General features: G+C 34.8%; 1 protein-coding gene across 14 annotated transcripts in view; it reads right to left on the bottom strand.

Annotated features, from left to right (window-relative positions):
* The window catches only part of PHF20L1 (PHD finger protein 20 like 1), a 76,514-nt gene that overhangs the window by 43,204 nt on the left and 10,892 nt on the right, over positions 1 to 22,418 (bottom strand). For 6 of the 14 annotated variants that reach the window (XM_040262109.1, XM_040262108.1, XM_040262097.1 and 3 more), the window contains 7 exons: positions 16,060 to 16,231; positions 15,827 to 15,911; positions 11,568 to 11,656; positions 11,245 to 11,322; positions 6,602 to 6,815; positions 5,911 to 6,039; positions 439 to 521 (listed from right to left, as the gene is read on the bottom strand). In XM_040262109.1, coding sequence (XP_040118043.1) covers positions 439 to 521; positions 5,911 to 6,039; positions 6,602 to 6,815; positions 11,245 to 11,322; positions 11,568 to 11,656; positions 15,827 to 15,911; positions 16,060 to 16,231 — 850 coding nt within the window. The remainder of the gene's footprint in view (positions 1 to 438; positions 522 to 5,910; positions 6,040 to 6,601; positions 6,816 to 11,244; positions 11,323 to 11,567; positions 11,657 to 15,826; positions 15,912 to 16,059; positions 16,232 to 22,418) is intronic. The other 8 variants (XM_040262106.1, XM_040262104.1, XM_040262105.1 and 5 more) reach the window with 3 other exon arrangements.

Consider the following 22,418-nt stretch of genomic DNA (forward strand, 5'->3'; position numbering starts at 1 on the left):
TATGGCTCATTGATCAATTCATAAAACACAGTCAGTCTAACAACACCAATTGTTACAATATAAAAGAAACTTCTTACAAAAGAAGCTTTATAAGATGTCAAAAAACCCTGTTTTAACTCACAAATGAGAAGTATTTGTGTAAGGGTCTTTTCGTAAGCTAGTCAAAGGTGATCCAGCTGGAAGCCTGTATGTACCCTGGGAGGCCCGTCTCCTGGCTTTTCACCATTGGGAGACAGACTTTAATGCTAGCCTACTGAAAATTACTAATTAAGTATGTAGTTTATCTGCATACCTTGGAGAAGGCAGAGTTTAAAATGTATCACCCATTATTTTCCTATCCCCATATCAAAAGGGTGATTTCAACTGTGTGGATACTATAGCTCCATGATAATTCCAGTGGGGAAACCTTGAAAACAATCAAATGCTACCGTTTCATACCTGCTCCAGCATTGGAGCCGTTTCATTGTAGTCTTCCTTTTTTTCAGCACCATCCACCCCAACAGCTTTGGATGCCAACAAACCTTGAGAAAAATCGTACAGAAATTGCTTATTAGAAAGGATACTGGCTTTCACACGAATTCTCTAAAATTTTAGCAGCTGAATCCCCTATACTTTTTTAATAGGAAGTATACTCTCAGACAGTTACTTGTCAAATATGCAAACATCCTTAATAATGACTCCAAGGGCTAAATTAGAACTTGAGAGTAGCTAACATAAAAGTCTTCAAAATAAAAAAAGTTACCTTAAAATATCCTTTAAAAAAAAAAATCACACACATACACATTTATTCTGTACAAATTTAAATTTCTATGGATTAATATCCAAAAACCTAAGACTGCTTAAATCATTAATATCTTAGCCTTTGTCCATACAACTGAAGTAAGATATGGAATTAATATTAAGATATAAGAAATCCTTTCAAACATCTAGAATATAAAATGATTGTTGTTGTTATATTATTAGCTAAAAAAAATACTCCCAATTTTTTTTATTTCACTTGGATTCTTTAACCTAAGCTTCACAAGTGTGTTTCTATACCCAGTTGTACCTGATCACTTACGAAAGTGGTGAGAACATGATGGATTCCTTTCATGTTAATAGAAAAAGAGTATAGATCCTTCCTACATTTGGACTTCATATGATAGCCTCATTATACAATTGATGAAATAAACTGGGAGTTCCAGTTTTTTCCCATGTATACCTTTAATTTTCAATTTTAGAAGACATAATATTTTATCCAGAGTACAAAATGTCTCTTAACATTAAGAGACATTAAAACCTGGCTTTAATTTACAAATTAAAGGCATTTACTCAGTCAGAGTCTTTGGTAAGCACCAGATAGGTGCCCTCAATGGAGGCAAATTTATTAACATAACCCTTGTACACGTTTATTTCTTATGGCCACCACACACACAAAAGGTCACCCAAAACCATTTCTGTGACACTTCAAAAGTCAGGCACACAAAACTCTGGCTTCAAAGGAAGTATGTTTAACAATCAACAACTTGATAGTAAATTTACTTCAGCACTTATACTACTTGTCTTAAAGCTATCTATCCCAGGGACGGGGGAGCCTGGTGGGCTGCCGTCTATGGGGTCACACAGAGTTGGACACGACTGAAGTGACTTAGTAGCAGCAGCAGCATACCATTTTTAACATGAGAAAAAAAGGACCCCAAAATGCCACATAACTTTGAGTTATCCGTGTGCCAACGCCCCTTGACTCTTTCAGGTAACAATCTCTAAGATGTTAAGTAATGTAGGTAGAAATTCAAATATTAAAATTGCATTCTCAAGGTTAATACTAGAACCAAGTGTTCAATCAGGCAAAAAGCACCTTTCTATTGTTAGATAATGAAGCTGAATATCTATCACTCAGAATTGTAATTTAAAATAGGAAAAGCTGAGTATAAAACAATGATTTTGACACAGCAATGACTGGTATTAAAACTGCTATTGGTGCAGTCTGACATAATCCATATTGCTCAAGTCTCATACAGTTTTAAGTGTATATTCAAATGAAGGGAAAAAGACTCAGTGTATAAGTAGTTTCATAAAAATAGCTTATATATCATAAATTCAATTCTAGCTGTATTAAAGTAACTTCTGAACACATTTTTAGATGACTAAAAAAGATGTAAGCACAGAATTTATTTAACAAAACTGCATTCACTAGGTATTTCTTCTCTAGCTAATATTTTTTACATTAAATACTACTGAAAGTAAAACAAAAAATAATTAGGAAAATTAACTTCTTCTTTTGTAGGGAATTGAGTAGAGGTCCTACTTCTATGGGTGTTCAAAGAGAACAAATATTTGCTATTCAATCTACTAACTATACTTTTTTTTGTTTCCCTTCATACAGGTGGTGGAAATACTTTCAAATCACATAATAGATAAAATAGATCACAAATTAAAATTAAAACTAAAGTACTAGAAGTTTAAAAGAAACAAAATAATTTAGCCTTACTAAGTGAATTTACATTTGGATATTACAGACCCAAATAATTAAAAGCAATTCTCACTTAATGGTTTGTGAAAGGAAAATAAAGCTTTGTAATGTTCTTATAAAAGCAATGGGGCATTTAATTAAAACTACTTAAAATTAGGTTAAAAGATATAATACTTGGTAGCCAGTTAATTCAAAAGCTTCAAATATGATCAATAAAAAGGCTTTCATACTTTACATGCAAACCATCTTATACAAGAGTTATCAAATATAAACAAGGGACAAGAAACTTTTAAATGCCCTTGAGGAGGACGCTGACTACTGCTGCCTTAAGAAGCAGTCTAAAATCTGTCATCATGACCAACTAACATTCTGGGGAGAAATGCAATAACCTTCCAAAATGACAAGAATCAGAGGGAAATAAAAAACAGAATTGATTTTTAGTAATTTGCAAATATGTATTAATTATCAATATATTACTAACAAATCATTATCCAAATAAGATATCTATGGAGTAAATATCTTAACAAAATGCATTATGCAGTTTCAAGAAATTATTTATCATCAGGTAGAAATAGAATACAGATTTTTATGAGTCCCATCTACAAAGTGATACTTTCTCAATATTCTACTTCAGCTATAAAATATACAGTTGGTCTCTCACTGCTAATAGGAACAAACAGAACAGAGACAAAAGCATCTTAGAATGGTAATGCGGAGGAAAGAAAGAACAAAGCAGTTAAATTCATGCTCTGCTTTTCCGTAAGGGATTCCAAAATACAATATTCTTGTTGAGTTTAAGAACTAAACATCCTGAATATTATTATCAATAACATTACTGGCCAATTCTAAACCTCTGGATTTTAAAATTATTTTTTATATTCCTTAAGCTGTACAAATGTATCTAAACTGGCTTAAGGTCTAGAAATTCCTAGAACTATTACACACATGCCACGCACCAACTGCTAATGTTTCTTCTTTTACTCTCTACCAGCATGTATTTTAAAATCTACTCAAATTTGCTTGCAGTTAGCTTGCAACTCCTGAGCATCTTTGTAACATTGTTTTTTTCTAAATCAGCATGCATGACATAATGAAACCTAAGATTCTGGAAGAATACACACACACACACACTCTGCAACAATAATTTCCATGTCTACTTATTTAAAAATTTTGAAGCCATCCTATACCATCCCCTATATAGAAATCAGATTTGGAATCTCTATAGGGTGTATATATGGTTAAGAAACAGAAAGAGAGTGAATAAATACATGAACTAAATTTATCCAGCAGCTGGTTCACTTATTTCCTATAAGAACTACTTAAAAAACAAATTAAAAAGTATGGTAGGAAATACTCAGAGCAGGCTGAGATGCTGCCGTGTTACTAGGCTATTTCTCTCAGCAGTAAAGGGACAAAAAGACATATATAAGTGAGCTTGATAAATTTAAAATATACCATAATTCCATAACAAAACTGCTACTTCCTATTAGTTCTCATCTCTCTTTTATGGTCTACAAACAAAATTTACTGTACAGAGGCAAGCTGGCGTCTCAATCATCAAAAACAATCTTAAAACATCTATTATCTTTTTGCATGATACAGCTGTAACATGAAATCAGAAATAGACTCAGAGATGAAAAACTATTAACAAATTAACACATAACTTGAGTAAATAAAGGGAAAAGATCAGAACAGCTTCAAACTTGTAAAACTTATGCCTTTCTACTGCTGCCAGAACTATTACTTGTTAAGATTCCCAAGAGGAAGTGAAGAAAAAGTCCCCCCACTACTATCTTTTCAAGGCCATCGGAGATATTGCATCACTGTGAATTAAGCTGCTTTCTTACTTTACTTCTTTAAATAGTGAGTTTGAATTTCTTAGTAAGACACATGTTAAGTGTATATTGACTGAAACTAAAAGTATCCAGATTTTAGGGAAAAACATGATGCTGGTAAGCTGGCAGTTGCGCCACCAGTGTCACTTCCATCTTCCTTGATCTTGGCTCTCCCAATAAGGCAAGTCAATCTGGGTATCACAGCAGTGAGAAACACTATCCACACAACAGAGCTCTGGGTCCCATTATTCTAAGACAAAACTGAGGTCTCAAGCTGCCAGCATAATAATCACTAGAATAACATTCATTGGCTTTCTCTAACATTAATAGTTTCTAAGGAAAAGGTGGAATGGGAATGGGTAGATTGATTTGAAATATTTCCTGTCCTGGGGCCAAATATATCCTTTATCAGAGAAAGGCACAAAAATGATATTAACAAATGGAAAGATTAAATACTCTCACCTCTTGAAACCAATTATAATTACTTAGATGAGTGGGCTTACCCTCTAGATAATGGTCAAAATGTTTTAATTTACATTTATTCTTGGATCTGATGATGAAACCAACTTTTTCAAATGATTTAAAAGAATGTCAACAAAGATTTACATAGTTTTATTAGGCCAAAGGCACTAAAATCATTATCCTTAAAATTAAGAGCATGTGACTGATTATTAATTAAAATATTTTAGCACCCCCTTTATAATATATGTGCTTCCCTGGAGCCTCTGGAAGTAAAGAATCTGCCTACAATGAGGGAGACCCCAGTTTGACCCCCTGGATTGGGAAGATCTCCTGGAGAAGGGAATGGCTACCCACTCCAGTATTCTTGCCTGGAGGATTTCACGGACAGACGAGCCTGGCGAACTACAGTCCATGGTGTCACAAAGAATCAGACACGACTGAGCCACTAACATTTTATAACAGAACACTCAAAAAATTAAATATATTAACAATCTCTTTTAAAGATTAGAATCATTAGGCCTTGGAAGTGTGGGGCTTAAATATGACTGGTCCCTTCTTCTGTGAACACTAACCAGGCTGGAATTTCCTGTGTTTTTCATCATTCTAGTATTCTACTTCCTAAACTACAACACAGCAAAGAGAAACAAGCCCAAATTCTAGAGACCAACCTGAAGGTCAGGATAGAAATTTTAAAAAGTTATAGAAGTATTTTTATATTGGGAATTAACAGATTCAGGAGCTGAATTTAAGTCAGTACTCATCTTTCCAACGATCCCTAATGAGACTAGTCAAGAATAAGTACGTTTGTATAATATTTAGAACCTTGGACAGTATGTCTCCACAAGTTGACAAAAGCAGATGATCCAATTTTTAGAGAACTACTCCTGCCACCAAAGCGATTTTAAAACTATGGCATTGACCCCGTGCATCCTCACAACATCCCTGTGAGGTAGGCAGAAGACAGGTGATACTGTTTCCATTTCACAACAGAAAAAAACCATGGTGTCGAAAGGTGATGACCTTAAAGAAACAAAGCAACTGTTTTTCTTATTAATCAGTTAGCTACACTAAACCAAAAGATATATTTTCCTTTATTAAAAACAAACTACTGTAAAATCAAACCCTCCATTCCCCCCCACAAAAAGAATCATTGTAGTTTACCAGTAATCTTGTTAAGCCGAGCTCTCTTTGCCTGAAATGAGTTGCCTTGATTATTTTTCCTCTTGTTTGTTAATGTGCTCTCTGGCTGTGGAAAGACCATCTTTGGAACGTTCTCTACATGAAGTCCTACTTTTAATAGAATACATATATGAGAGTTTATCTAGAATCCAAAGTTAAAACACATCAATTATTTTAAGTAGCAAAACACTAAGATGAGATCTGCACTTAAGTTTTTTTAATCTAGTGCTGAGACACAGAACTTTAAAAGACAAATTTCTCCAGACAAATGTATTAGGAAAAAAAAAACAACTACTAAAGGCAGTTGTGCTTCAGGAATGACTTATTGCTTTTTCTGTATTATATACTGAAGTACATGCAAAAGCATTTTAAAAGAAAACAAAACCAAAAAAATCCCACACAAAAAGAATCTCAATACCCACTACCAAGAAGTTACAAATCAAAATCACAACTCATTTCTTATTCCAGAATACTGAGGGTATCCATTGTCAAGTACCCTATTAGACCATTAACCTTCAGAGCTGTTAAAAAAGTTAAACGTCATTATGAGCTGGGGAAAAAAAGCCCAATAATTCAACTGTATGTTCAAACTACAGGTAGCCAAAAGATCTGACAATTCACTATGTGAGTTTACCACTGCCATGGGGAGTGAACATAAAAACATATTTTGTACCAAAAGTTTCACTAGATGTAGGCAGATCTTCCTTCTTCTCAACTTCTGGTGTGGTTATAGAAGTTGAAGTTTCTTCCTTTTTTGAAGGTACTTTAAACCATTTTCTCTCATCTTTCTCTTTATCTTTATTGCTGTTAGCGCTGGTTCGAGGTTTGTTCCCTGTTTTATTCTTGGCTGCAGCTGCAGCAGCTGCTTTGACTAAAGCTATCCAATCCTCCAAAGGAAAAACACAAAACATGTGAAGCATTAAAAACTTAATTAAAATTACATTAATTAATAAAAACATGTATCACATTTTCAAAGCTACTTTCATAGGCACACAAATATGAAAATCAGATTAACTACATTTACAAGGTAGATCATCAATGTGTTAGATTATCAAATTTAATAATCTAATCAGTTATATGACCTCACATAAAATGGGAAAATACTCAATTTTATATTGATATTCAATAACAAATATCTTTTGATGGAATAAAATTTAAAATACAAGAAAACCTATGATTAATGTGGAAATATCTCATGACATTCTACCTTAGTACTTTAGGGTTTAAATGCCTAATTATGTTTCTTTTCTGTGATGAGACGTACTACAAAAATAATATGAAAAAAATGCTTATGTTTCAATTCTGCAAATATTAAAAGAAATGTACGGTCAGCCAGCACTATCTTTGGGGTTCTGCATCCAGGGATTCAACCAAATGCAGAACAAAAATACTTGGGGGAAAAAAATTTCCAAAGTTCCAAAGTGCAAAACCTGAATTTGCCATGCTCCAGCCACTATTTACACAGCTTTTATATTGTGGTAGGTGCTATAAGTAACCCAGAGATGATTTGGGAGGATGTGAGCACGTTATATGCAATACAATGCCATTTTATATAAGAGACTTGAGCATCTACAGATTTTGGCATCCATGAGAGTCCTGGAAACAATTCCCTGCAGAAAATGAGAAACGAATATGTTCCCACAGAGCAAATGACTACTCTTCATTAGGAAGAATGAATCACTCAAAGTAAGGTCAATTTCACAAAGGTCAAAGTATGATTTTATTATTTTTCAAAGTTTTTAAAGTTTGCATAACAATCACAAGAGCTTAACATACTACCAGTAAAGGAAAAAAAAAAGCTACTTGACCAAGGTAAAGTACACACTGTCAGGCTCTAGTTTAATTTCCCTCCCTTTACAACTTTCTGAATCTGTATTAGCTGCCATTCTTTTGAGATGCAAATATTTATATTCCTGTGTTGATTTTTTTTTTTAGTTTGTGACTAAATAATTTCTACTCTTTTACTTTGAACTAAAAACACTTATTCTTAGTCCAAGCAACTAAAAACAATTTCACAACATCAACTATATGTTAATTCATGGATTGTATTAACAAACACAGGCCATTAAGCAAATCAAGTTGATCGCTGTTCAGTACTGAGAATATACCATAAAGACAACAAGCCATTAAAGGGAAGCAAACAAAATAAAAGCCTCTCTCTCCCCCATGACTGAAATGAACTGAAAACATCATGTGATTGCACCTAACACATTCCCACTGACCAATTTCCTATTGAATACCCTATTGGTGTGCCAGGAAACATGCTAAGTTGATAGAAGATGCTAGCTGAAAACCTCAGGAACCCACTGGCCTGGAGCAACCACATTTTTGCTCCTGCCTGGAAGACATCCAATATGTAACTTCCCCATATTTTAAACAATGTCCCCAAAGCATGTCTTATTAGAAAGTGAATTATGACAAGGTTGTGAAATAAAATTTTATATCTCTAGTTTGTAAAAACAAACTAACAAAGAAAACCATATACACCAGTACTATCCACCCCAAGTTTTATTCAGAACCACCTCTTTAGTCCTTCCCATAATGAATTGACTGGCAGATAAAATTAACTATAAGACAATGTAACAGGACAGATGGTAGAGAATAAACAAAACACTATGGGAGAACAACAAAATTTTGCCTGAACAGAAAGACTAGTAGAAGGCTTCAGGGGAAATGATAGATGATTTGAACCCTGAAAGAGGAATCTGCTGGGGAAAAAGGCCAAGAAAGAGAAATGGACACTCCAAGCAAAAGGAAAACCATTAAACAAAGGTGTGGCAAAGTGTATACTAATAGCAAAGAGGGGTTTAAGGTGAAGGAGCAATCTGGGTGACTTAAGTATTATGTCTAAGTTGAGCCTTGAGACTAACATTTAAGTAGAAGGAAAAAAACACCACCAACGCAAATGACTTACAGAGCTCCATCAACAAAGCAGAAAGAAAAAACAAGATTACATACAACAGACAAGCAAAGTGCAGTGCTAAATTCAGTCTTACTAAGAACAGGGCATTTAATTCTAGGTTTTGCATTGTAGGGAAAACTTTAAGTTGTTAAGAGAAATGCCAAAAGATGCTAAGGGTAAAAATTCCACGCCCAAATGTTTTCTCTCTCCAATAAAAAGAAAAATAGAAGAGATTAACGTTGTACTCTCCAAAAGTGAAATCAGATAAAACAGTTCTTGATCATAGGACATGTTAATCATGGGGATCACTGTAGTTGTGTGAGTAAAGAATTCTTCAATTATTTCACGCTTCCATTTTTTAACTGGAAAGATTGAATATCAAAAATAACTGGTGTGCTCCTTCCATGAATGAGAAATAAAGATGAGAACACAGAGCACTGTACTAGAATGAACACTGTCTGAAATCAGGTATGAGTTCAGAGCTACTCTGCACACTATGGTTGAGTGAAATTTTAGGTGAGTCGCTGAATTCTCTAAGTTCTGAATTCCTCAACAGTGAAATAGAAATATCAGCTATACCTATGTCAAGTGATTTGTTATGAGAATCCAATAAAGCAATGTATTAAAAAAAGTTCTAACTATAGTAAAGGACCTCATGAACATGCCAAGTTGCTTAGTCGTGTTCGACTCTGCGACCCCATGGACTGTAGCCCACCAGGCCCCTCAGTCTATGGGGTTCTCCAGGCAAGACTACTGCAGTGGTTGCCTTTCCTTCTCCGGGGGATCTTCCTGACTAGATATCAAACCCCCATCTCTTAAGTCTCCTGCATTGCAGGTGGGGTCTTTACTACTAGTGCCATCTGGCCACTCTCTAACACTAGTGAGTTACAGTGTAAAGTTTTTATCAGCACACCCTCAAAAAGAAAAAGAATAGGTGAGAAAAAGCTACACAAAGTTTAGAGAAAAACATTCCCATAGTGCATTTATTTGATTCCTTATCCTTTGCTGGTTAAGCAAAAGAAATTTTACTGTATGTCTTTACAAAGAAATTCTCAAAGGACTCAAAATTTAGAAGATAGCATGCAAAGTTGGATTCTCTTACTACTGTCCAAACAATACCTGATTTATTATATAACCTACGTGAAAACAAATCAAAAACTTGTTGGGGAAAAAGATAGTCAAAATATAAGAATATTTTATAAAAAATAATTCTATACATGTCTTTAATGTGCTTATAATTAAAAACTATGAAAAAAACAAAATTAAAAGAAATATACTAATATTTTCTTTTAGGAGTTTGTATTTTAATATAGATTTTAATGTTACCACACATCAAGGTGTGACTAAAATACTCATTAAAAATAAACATGCACTATGTCCAAAAAATTAGTTTTTATAACTTATTTTACCACAAACCAAACTGGTTCAGTGTCACTTCGGAAAAAATAAATAAGAGTTTTAAAGTTAGTGCCATCACATAAATATTTGAATGAACAAAATAACACTTTTAAAGCAAAAAAAAATAAAAATTGAGAATTTTAAACAGTATATATTAAACTAAGTTGCCAATGTCTCAATCAATCTTTCTGCGTAGTAACCAAGGAATCACACCATTGAATGCTTGAGAACATTTTATTTATATATACAAGTAGAAAGACACAAAGCAATTTCCTGATCAAAAGTATTTCCATTTTAAATTGCATTTCCATATTAATTGAAGAAAAAAACTCTGCTACTTGATTTCAAAACTACATTTTTGAAAACCAGATAATTTAAAACATTCCAACTTCTCAGAAAACAAAAATAATGTTTCAACTGTGGTAGTCTACATCCCAAATAAAGCAGTAGGTAGTCTGCTAAATGTATACACTTGACTGGAACTGATCACGTGATTTCAACACAGTTTAGGATGACATTTTTCACCACATGGTATGCAACAAATATGTAGCATATTTCCATATGAGACATTTTTACAGATCACTTTCAATTTCTTAAAATTAATTGTAGGTCCAGGTGCTGAAAATCCCAAATAACAGCAGAACATAAAAGAAAACATTTTAAATTTCTACTGGCACCTTTTCTTTCCAGTATTTCAGGAAACATATTCAATCAATAGAATTATGGTTTTTACTTCATCCCAGATTCTCTTTCAAATGCTTACCGTTCATTCTTGCTTTGAGCAGTGACAGAGCATGTAATACACTGCTTACATCATATAACTCAGAAAGCCCTACCTGAAACAGCCTACAGAGTGTCAGGTAAGCGCCTTTTGAAAGAAAATTAATGACTATGATTTACAGAAGAAAAGAAGAAGATAAGAAACTCAATATAAAATTTTATATTAAAAATTAACTTTCTAAATGATAACCATATACCAGGAAAAACGAAACAGAATTAACAAAAAAGGCACTCACCTCACTTCCCATAGACTGGTTACACGATCCAGCTGGGTCGCTAGGACAACACCAGCTTAGTGGATGCTGGGCTTTCACCTGGAACAGAAACTAGTGACCTGTAACTTGGGCAGGTCTAAAACCAAAGAAGCAAAAATCAAGTGTATAACTGATTTTACATTCTAAGCTTCTCTTTCTTGCTGCTATTTGGGGCTATCAGCACATAATCCTACAATTAGTCCACTTTAAAATATATATATATATGTGAAAATATATATATATTTTATCAGTCACCATTCAAGAAGACATCCCTTTGGGAAGCTAGGAATACTGAACACTCTTACCTGCCCCTTAGCATCCTCAGGCATGGCTTTAATGTGCATTCGTTTTAAACAACGAATTACTCCATCATAAAATTGAACTGTGAATGTTCCTGAAATAGGAGCGAGTCAGGATCATTAGAAAATGTAATTCAGTCTTACAGCAACACCTGATATCAAACAAGTAATGCCCTGACACAAATAAACACCCTATGACTGCAGTAACTGCAAACATCAAGTGTATGGAGTTCACGGTCTATTTCACTGTAAAAATAACTCTGATTTCCCTTAAGAAGTGCACAAATTCCATCTTGATAAGTTAGCTGCATATAACTCTGATTTTTACTGGAGGATTTTAAAATTTATAACAAATATATGTTTAAGTAACATATCAGTTATGTTATAATATACGTGAAGAAAATAAAATTTTATTTACAAAAGTGAATAATATTTCTAAGAATCATCATTTGCTGTCTTTGAAAGTTTCTTTCTAAATAACAGAGAAAAATCTGGGAGAAACACCTCAGGAAGGGATTATTCCTTTTCTGAGGGAAGGATTATTTCTTTGCAATATTAGTTAACTGGCAAACAAGAATTACAGATTCCTGGGCTTTTAAGCTACACACCATTTTACATATCATTTGCATGACAATCTTCCTGTGCAGATAAAAACACTGACCTCCAGTGAAATGAAATGCTGCATCCAATGACAGTTTATCAGCAGCACAGCCATTCCCTAAAACCCTGATTCCTATGTCTTTCCCACTAAACCATCCTGCTGTTGGGATTCACGATTCTATTTACATGACTATTTCAAAGGACACTCACTTTTCGTTACAGACTCCATGCTTTCATGCTTGTCAGTACTATCAGAAAACATATAAATTATACAGATTTTATATTTATGGAAATCCCAGGGTGGTTCTATCATTTCCTGTACCAAACCAACGTGGGCTGAGTGACACTTGATGTAAACAGACATTTGATCTTTACAAAAGAGGTATAAACAATTGGCATCAAAGCCAATAAATCAATGTACAAAGATCTTTTCTTTGTAATACCATTGATTTCATATCTTTCTATAATTAGCATTACATACAAATCATGGACATAAAGAACTAAACCCAAATTATGAAAGAAATGGAGCAGCTGAAGAGCAAGAACGTGAAGACAGTGAGACTGAAAAACCACTTGTGCCCCTTACACTACCACCATTCGTGCCCCTCCCTCCTCCTTCCTCATGTGGCACTGCAGATGAGGGCAAACTGCACCACGCTGACCATACACTCACCCCCCGCCTCTGAGGAGTCTCCCCTGCTGTGACACCTTTTCCTTTCCCAACTCCAACCCACTCTTCAAGGATCAGCTCTTCAAATCCCACCCGTCATATGAAAACCTCTCTGATCACTCCAGTCTAAAGTGATTTGCCCCTTCTCTTCAACTCCTCCAAGACATATTATGTGTACCTAAACATCCACATTTGTTAGTTTTGTTTAGCTTTTGCAGTGAACAAAGTGCTCTGAGGGCTTCATTTTTTAAGGGGGGAGGGGAAGGATGGTGGCAGGAGACCAAGGGAGGCTCATTCAGCTTGTGGGACACACAGAAAAATCACCAAATTAATACCTCCCACAGAAAATGTTTAAAAAACAAGTTATATCTGCCAATATTTCACTAAGGGCTTCCTCAAACTGCTCTTGAAATGGCAGAGGTTGCAATGAGTAACATCATTCTTCCACTGATGTAAGCTTAAATTTCTGTATTACATGCCTATGGACAAATGGGAAAGGATAAAAAATGAGGGTGGCTTGTTTCTGAGTATGTCCTGCGTGTGCGTATGCACATACTTTGTAAAAGAAGCTTCACGCTTGAAAGAAAGGTCTCAAAGCTCTGCACATTTAAAGAAATTTCTCATAATGAAAACAGAGAGCACTGTTTAATTTTGTTGTTTGGGTTGTTGTCGTTCAGTCGCCAAGATCAAGTCTGACTCTTTGCAACCCCATGGACTGCAGCACGCCAGGCTTCCCGGTCCTTCATGATCTCCCAGTGCTTGCTCAAGCTCATGTCCATTGAGTAGGTGATGCAATCCAACCATCTCAGCCTCTGTCGCCCCCTTCTCTTTATGCCCTCCATCCTTCCCAGCAACAGGGTCTTATCCAGTGAGTCAGTTCTTCGCATCAGGTGGCCAAAGAATTGCAGCTTTAGCTTCAGCATCTATCCTTCTAATGAACATTCAGGCCTGATTTCCTTTAGGACTGACTGGTTTGATCTCCTTGCAGTCCAAGTGACTCTCAAGAGTCTTCTCCAACACCACAATTGAAAGCATCAATTCTTCAGCACTCAGCTTTCTTTACAGTTGAACTCTTACATCCATACATGACTACTGGAAAACCACAGCTTTGACTAGACGGTCCTTTTGTCAGCAAAATGATGTCTCCACATTTTAATACGCTGTCTAGGTCTGTCATAGCTTTTCTTCCAAGGAGCAGGGAATTAGTCATGGTTTTTCTTCTGTTTGGGGAAGATCCTATTACCTAACGAAATGGATTCTTTTCCTTCCAAAAATTGTTACTGATTCCCTAACTCTGTGCTAGGCTCTGAACTAGACGCCTGGGGAGCCAATGTAAGACACGGGAACGTGAGCTCTGAAATACAACTTTCCAGAAGTTTAAGTAAACAATGATTTAAAGGCCCCACTAGGAAAGAAGTAACCTGAAAACTTAACAACTGAGATGTCCCTCAGGTGACTAGTAATAAGCTCACAGCCGTATCTGTTCTTTCAATTAATTAAACCAATAAATTAGACTAAGGCTTTTGTAAAGTTACATAATCAATTCTAGCCAGACAACTGTAACTTACTTTTTCACACTTAACATTTTTTACTGTATTTCTTTTTAAATGTTTTCTTCTATCTTCTCTTACCTCTTAATTTTTCTCAATTTTTGTTTTGTTAAATTTTCAGCTTAAATCCTTAGCTAAATTCTTTAGCAAGACTACAAGACACTTCATATACCAATTCTTGTTTCCTTCCTTCACCTCTTCTGTTATTCTACAAACCTGAAAGGAATCCTTCACTCCAGTCACATCAAAGACTTGCAGTTCCTTAAAAACAGCATGTCTCTCTTCTATTCTTTTGCATATACCATTTCTTCTGCCAGAAAACCTCTTCAACCCTCCTTTTCTAGCTAATTTGTCTTTCAAGATACAACGTAAAGTCGGTATCTCCTTACTTAACTTAAATGCTCTTCTTGCAAAAAACATATCAATGTGGGTTTGTTTTTTGATTTTGGTCCTGCTGCATGGCATATGGGATCTTAAAATTCCCCACCAGGGATTGAACCCAGGCCCTCAGCAGTGAAAGTACCAAGTCCTCACCACTGGACTGCCAGGGAATTCTCTCAATGTGTCTCTTTAGTAAAAATAATGAATGAGTGGTAAGAGTTTGAGAAATCACTGTAATAGAAAAACAACATACTACAGATTTGGAAAATGTAAGTATTTCACAATTATTATTTAAATGAGATTTAAAGTCAGAAATTTGAAATATTTAAGTATATTTCCAATAATAATTTAAATATTATTTATAATCCATTTCCAAATTAGTTGGTCTACAGGTTTTAAAATTATCTGTGCGACAGATTCTCTTGCTTTATGCCACACTAGCACACCTGATTTCTGTGTTAATTTCAGTGTATCTGGTAAATTCAGTAACTTTTCCTCTGTATTAATGTTAGATATCACAAAAGGCTAATAGGAAAATTAATTATCTACAAAAATTAATTAAAAGGGGGCAGGGAAAAAGATGCAAGAAAGGAAATCCTCATGTTGATAAAGTTCACTCTTTCCTCAGAAAATACTGTACTGTGTTTTACTTCCAACCTGAACTGATTTGAATTTTCCTGCATCTTTAGCACTCAGGTAAAGATGTTCATAAAAATAATTTAGCCAGCAAACTGGAAACAGAGAAGCAGAAGTAAACTGTGTATAATATAAGCCTGTCAACTGAAAGCTGAAAAAGCTGAAAAATTTTAACCAACTACTAACCTAAATACTCTACTTAGGCAGGATATTACGTATCATCTTATTCTATACAATACATAATGAATTAAATACATAACAAATTTAATTTTTATCCTAAAAAAAGAATATTAGAAGACTGATTTAAGTATAAATCAAAGAGAGGTAACAGCTACATGTAACAACTACATGCATTAATTAAAATTAGAAATACAGTTAAATTTTACTATAAATCCCATTTTAATTCTCAGATCATTTCAAATACATACCTTCTTTGTTAATCGCCTCAATCTTGGCAGGGTAATAGCGACAGTCTGTCCAGCGAGCCAGAACTTCTTCTCCAGCTTTAAAATCCTATTTTAAACAACTTTTAAGATCAATACCATGTATAATAAATAAGCATTTCCTTAATAAAAAAAAACAAGCTTTTGTAAAATTTAACAGAATTCCTTTAAAAAATACATCATTACATATCTAGCAAACAGAAAGGCTTGCTACTTACAAAGAAATCTTCCTCGTCTTTTAGCCCTTCTTTTCTTAATGCAGGTCTCTCAAGGGGGCGCAACCTATTGCTATCCCAGTAAATCCACTCATCATAACGATGACTCCAGCGCTCAAAATGGACCAACATCTTGCCCTCCTCATAGTCAATTTTTTCAATTCGTGATGGATACCTCAAAAATAAAAAAAGCCATCATATCAGGAGAAAATTCTTACATTTGTTTATATAAAGTATGAACTGAAATACTGCTTACTATTATACCCATAAACAATATGGATCCATATTTTTAAACTACTGACCAACAAGGTTTGCTTTAGTCTTTGTCTTTTCTTTTTGATGACTGCTCTCAAGACCTACTGAAATATTAACAGTTCAATCCCAGTAGTTATATAAATTACATTATTTATAATATAAATTATGCTGTCTTGGGAAGTAATTTAATAACATGCATCAAAAGCTTTAAACATGTTCTTAATGCTGGAACTATATACACAAAACATGTATAAAAACATAAAAAGCATACAGTTAAAAAAACCCAAAAACTGTCCATAACTATATAAACTATGGTATATCTACTGAATGGAATATCATACAGACTTTAAATGTAGGAAAATGTAAAAAAGCAGTAATATGTTCACTAGAATTATAAATATATAAAATGTTAAATAGTAATACATTGGTCGAGCAAAAAATGACATACATTTGTCTATGACAATAAAGTACTTTCTCTTTTCTATTTTTCATACTTTCCAATATTTCATAATGAGTATTAATGATGGTATGGAAATCTTAGTTAAAATTTCAATTTAAGAATATAAAAACAGTATCACATTGTTCTGTCTTCACATGTGCTTATTCTCCCTCCCAGGATTAATTCCAAAATAAAAATTAGTTAACCTGAAAAGTTAACCAAAAAAAGCTTCATAATTCTTAATGTATACATATGTAATCTTCACAGAGACTCAAAAGATATTTCAAAGTAACATGAGATAACACTAAGAATTCAATAGCAGCACACAGATTATTTAGCCATATGGTTTATTTCATACTTTTACTAGCTGTATCAGTTTTTAATTTTCCCTGAATAATAAATATAAATTTATATTGACATAAATTTAAATATAAAGCAAAACAGCCCTCACATAACTTTTAAATTAAGAACTGAGTACTACCTACTCCACATACTCATGCTTTTCAAGGCTTTTTGTACATTTCAAGGGCCCCAAATTGTTCTCTGGTATAGCTTCTTTCTTCCCTTCAGTCTAATGACACTGAACTATTTGGAATTTCCTTAAACATACTATGCCTGTCAAACACCTATGCTTTTGTCAGTTCTGTTCCTTCTGCCTAGACCTAAGCTGCCCTTCCCTTCCTCTGTACATTCATCATTCAAGATCCAATTTATCACCTGTGTGAAGACCCCCAACTCTCCACCCCTTAGTGCTCTCACTGCACCCATCTCATCACAATCATCTGCACAGGATCCTAAACTGTGGGCTATGGAGCATTTACAGCCTTTGAGACATTAACACATGTGACACAAAAAAAGGGGTCCTATGGTCAAATAAGTTAGGAAAATACTGGATTAAATAAACCATTTTCTTTATTGAAGACTTCTTGGTTCTGTCAGCAAGACAGAAATAAGGCATTCACCACGACCAAAGCATGTAACCCTTTCATCACAAAGTATTTACTAACACTTCGCAAGAGAGCAGACATCTCAGAAACAGGATGTTAGCAATTACAAGGGCCTGTGAGTTTTGGGGACTGAGTCATGGTCCCCTTTGCACCCCAGCACTTTCACAGTGACAGACACAAACTGGCTACTGTGGGAATGCTCAGGGTGAACACGTGAGGTTTAAGAAAGAAAATCTGTACATTCTTCAGAGCTGAGTTAGCAGTCTCACTCTTTAGAGGGCGCAGGTGTGAGTAAGGAAACATCCTGTTAAAGAGAAGCACGAACACAGGAAAATCTAGGGGCTCAACACACTCACTCCCTGAGGTGGACATGTCGATTCCCCATTTAGAATCAAAAATGCTTGTCTTCTGCAGTTTTGCTGATTTGTTTCTGCTGCTCTGGTTTTCAAATCAAAACAAAAAAGGTCAATAGCATTAAGGGAAGCCTAGAGATAAGGTTCTTTATTTTTCAACATTCAAACTACTATAAAAGGTGTTCTATCAATTATAAAAACTAAGTTTCTAATTTATGTGTTTATATCTTTTTTATTTTAAACAAGAAAATAAGACGTTTATTCTATAGGTTCCTTCAAATTCTAAATGTATACAATTAAATGTACACAAACAAATGGCAGGTTAAAAGGAAACAGAAGTAACCCTTATCTTCAAGGAGCTTAGCTTAGAGTCAGATGAGGAGACAGAGAAGCAGCATGATATTTCTGAGAGTCATAAATCCGTCAGGCCCTATGTTCTTCCTTTATTGAGCATCAGCTGATTTTTATATACCTTATCTCATTAGCTCCTGGTAACCATCCAAGGTACAGATAACACAGTCACCATTTAATAGATGAAGACTGTCCAAGGACACACATGTAAGAGTAAGAGCTAACTGGTACAAAGAGCCTACAGGAGAAATGCGGTAAGGCCTGTATCAAAGTAATTATACCATACATGGGCTTCCCTGGTAAAACTGTTAAGTTTATAAAACATTTTTTTTCTCCTTTGCATCAAGCTTTTACTTCTGAAAAACCATGAATTTTTCCTCACAAGTTAGTTTTCCCTGAAGATAGTGAGCAGTAAGTACAATACTAATTTCAACTTTGATTTCTCTTTGCCATTATTTTTTTTTTGTAATTTGAATATAATTTGCTTTTTTTCATTGAAGTATAGTTGACTTTACAAAAATCCTACATAAGATGCAATAGTTAATATTTCAGAGAAAAACTGGCACCCTGGCGACCATTCTTGGGAGAAGTTACCTACGTTGGTCTTGGTGGGGGACTTTAAGGATTCAGACTTAATCAACATGGTACAAAGATAAAGTGTATACAAAGCATTACTCATTTATTCAATCAATGCTCATTTACTTAAAACCATCATGTGATTCAGGGCTGAGCATCAGCTGGACAAGGAGGATTCAGACAAACAGGTTTCTGTCTTCAAGGACCTCAGGACCAAAGACTGGAGGGGCACTTCCAGGAAACAGTTCCCTTTGGCTAGTCTATATGGTAAGTAGTAAGGTGAGTGAAAAAGAGTGGGCGCTCAGACAGGACTGATTAGCTAGGTTCAAACTAAAGAGCCCTGAAATAGTGAACCAGTGAAATGCCTCTTCATTCATTATATTCAAACAGGGAATCCTGTAAAGTCTGTACTTAATCTGGTTATCCATTAATCTTAGGAAAAAACCCTAACATCAAGATCTTTGCTATCCATATAAAATACACAAAATGGTAATTTAATGTATAGCTTTATTATTATTTTATTCTATACAGTGAAATGATTTCCCTATTCAAGATGGCCCATAATAATGCCTTGATACTCAGTAAATAAAAAATATTTCTGAACAAATGTATTCACAAATGCCTCTACATCTTGAACCACAGCAATTATTTTGATACACAATGTATGTTTTATTATAACTGAGTATGAATGGAATGTAAAATTTTTCTTACTGAATTTGGAAGATGTAGTGACAATGTTTTTGTTTTTACTTTTCAAAGGATGAATCATGGAAAGCTGTTAAGAGTAAAGAACAGTGACTAGGCTGAGTCCCAAATATTTGTAAATGATTGGGAAAAAAATCTGAAAAGTGGGAGACTGGAATTTCAGAGTTAAAACAATTAGGGATAAGAAGAAAACAAAAACAAATAACATAGTTGGCACCTCTCCAGGGTTCCAAAGAAACAGGTGGAGAGAAGGCAACTCGGGCTATGGTTTTTCAATGCCAAAATTCTACACAGAGCTCTACTATTCCTTATGATGATACAACAAAATATCATAAAATTTCCACATCTGTCTTCCCTATCATATCCCACTTTAAACTACTTGTACTGTTTAAATGATATTAATCAGTGTCGAAATTAAGGGACTGCCTCCATTGCTCTGGGCCTATCTCGCCCTTGCATGTCTTTTGCACTTGAATCTTAAGAGAATAGAGTTTACTCTGGGCAAACTTAGCAAAAAAAAAAAAAAAATCCATCCTAAATTGTTTATTAGGTTTAATGGAAACAAACAGCATTCAGAAACACTGAGAATGATCCTTGCTGAATTTAACAGAATTTTCGTTATGTGCAATTCTACTTCTGCGAAGGAAATGGCAACCCACTCCAGTGTTCCTGCCTGGAGAATCCCATGGGCAGAGGAGCCTGGCAGGCCATGGCCCATGGGGTTGCAGAGATTCAGACACAACTGAAGTGACTTGACTAAGCATGCAATCTCTCAATTGATTTCTTAGGACTCTTTCTGAATCAGTGTGGTCAAAATTCTCTAATGGTCCAGTTCAACCGTGGCTGTAACAGCAGGGTAAAGTGAAGTGAAAGTCGCTCAGTCATATCTGACTCTTTGTGACCCCATGGACTATACAGTCCATGGAATTCTCCAGGCCAGAGTGGGTAGTCTTTTTCTTCTCCAGTGGATCTTCCCAACCCAGGGATCGAACCCAGGTCTCCCACATTGCAGGCGGATTCTTTACTGGCTAAGTTACAAGGGAAGCCCAACTAAAGCAAGGCCATTACCAAAAACAAAAATTACTTTCACCTTTCACTTTATTGCCTCATCCAATAATACCAGCATTTTAACACTGTCTCTGGGGCCTCCCACTTACACAAGATGGGTCAGAAAGTAGCAAGCTTTATGGATTCCGAACTCACTCTGTAATTCATTAAAAACCAGACACTGAGCAGAGAGACTAGGTACACACTGAATAAGTCATATTGGCTCCCTATAACATCAACTCAAGTCTATTGTCAAAACACAAAAGAAATAAGAAACCTACAATGGGAATTACCATTACAGACAAATTACTACACTGGCTCATGTTATAAACTGTTTTACATGACAAGTCCTGACTGACAACTGTATCAGGAGACCATGATTGCCTGAGACTATATGTAAAAAAACCGTTTGGCCCAGAAGTGTACAAGTATTCTCTTGGGAGAAGAGTTCCCAACTTTGATCAGATTTCCAAGGGGTTCATGATTCAAAAAAAAAAAAAGTCCTCTGGAAAGCAAGACCATCTGTTAGCAGTCAGACCATAGGTGCTCCACATCCCTCGGAGTGAGAAAACAGTGATGGGCATGCAGCTATGTCAGAACTATAACCTGACAGATTAAAGCACATAAGCCAAAGGACATGGCTATTAACTACTCATCAGCAGGTTACTGCCCACTGAACACCACCAAATAGCCCAAAGACCATCAGAATTCACTATGAGATTTCACTCATCATCTGAACAAGTGCCGTGTTAATCAAAAAGGCAACTGACACAATAAATTATTCAAATTATGTATTTTATATAATAATCCTTGTTTATATTGGTAAGACAGTAAAATTTCTAATTTATACAAATTAAAAAATTAACAGTTCCTCATCCATTTCATTTAACTCAGCACTGAGTCTCTAATTCACTGAATGTCAGACACTAAAGTAAGAATAAAGCTAAAAACAACAAATTCAGGAGGGAGAGGAGAAGAAAAGGGAATCAAATAAGGTAATACATTACAAAATAATGTAATAGCTAGTAAAGGTATATTGCAGTAGCACAAGAGAGAATACCTAAACTAGATGTTCTCTTGGATAAAGTAGTTCTTCAATTTTTAAAGGATGAAATACACTTGAAAAATGACTTACATGTAATTTAATGTTAGCAGGATCTCCAGGAGTTAGAATTAACAATTCGGAACAGTCTTGTGAATAGGAACTGCATTAGCAAGAAACTCTCAATGTGTCATAAAAAATGACTAAAACATATTATAAGAAATAGAAATAGAGACTTTCTTTACATATAATTGTCAGAAGAGGTTTATCTGCCAAATAATAAAAATTAATGTAGAATGAAGTCAAACGCAAACCTAAGATTCTTATAACCTCCTAACGTTTTAAAATTTTTAGTTTCTTGGAAACACTTTAAATTTAATTATGCTTTGTAATTTTCAAGTGTTTTCTCACCCATTAACTGATTATAACTACAATAATGTCACCTATTAGAACAGTATTTTTAGATGACATGCTTCTAGGTATTGCATGTTAATTTGTTTCACACTTGAACAACACGCTGAAAACAAAACCCTTTTGACTAATTCAAACTTGATATCCCAAAATGAAGCATAAATCCAAAGAATCTAAATTTTAAGAACACTGAGAGGATGGTTATATACGTCAAAACTGCATCCAACCCTGAATTC

This window comes from Oryx dammah, unplaced genomic scaffold (genome assembly GCF_014754425.2).
Source record: "Oryx dammah isolate SB20612 unplaced genomic scaffold, SCBI_Odam_1.1 HiC_scaffold_19, whole genome shotgun sequence".
Taxonomy (NCBI): Eukaryota; Metazoa; Chordata; class Mammalia; order Artiodactyla; family Bovidae; genus Oryx; species Oryx dammah.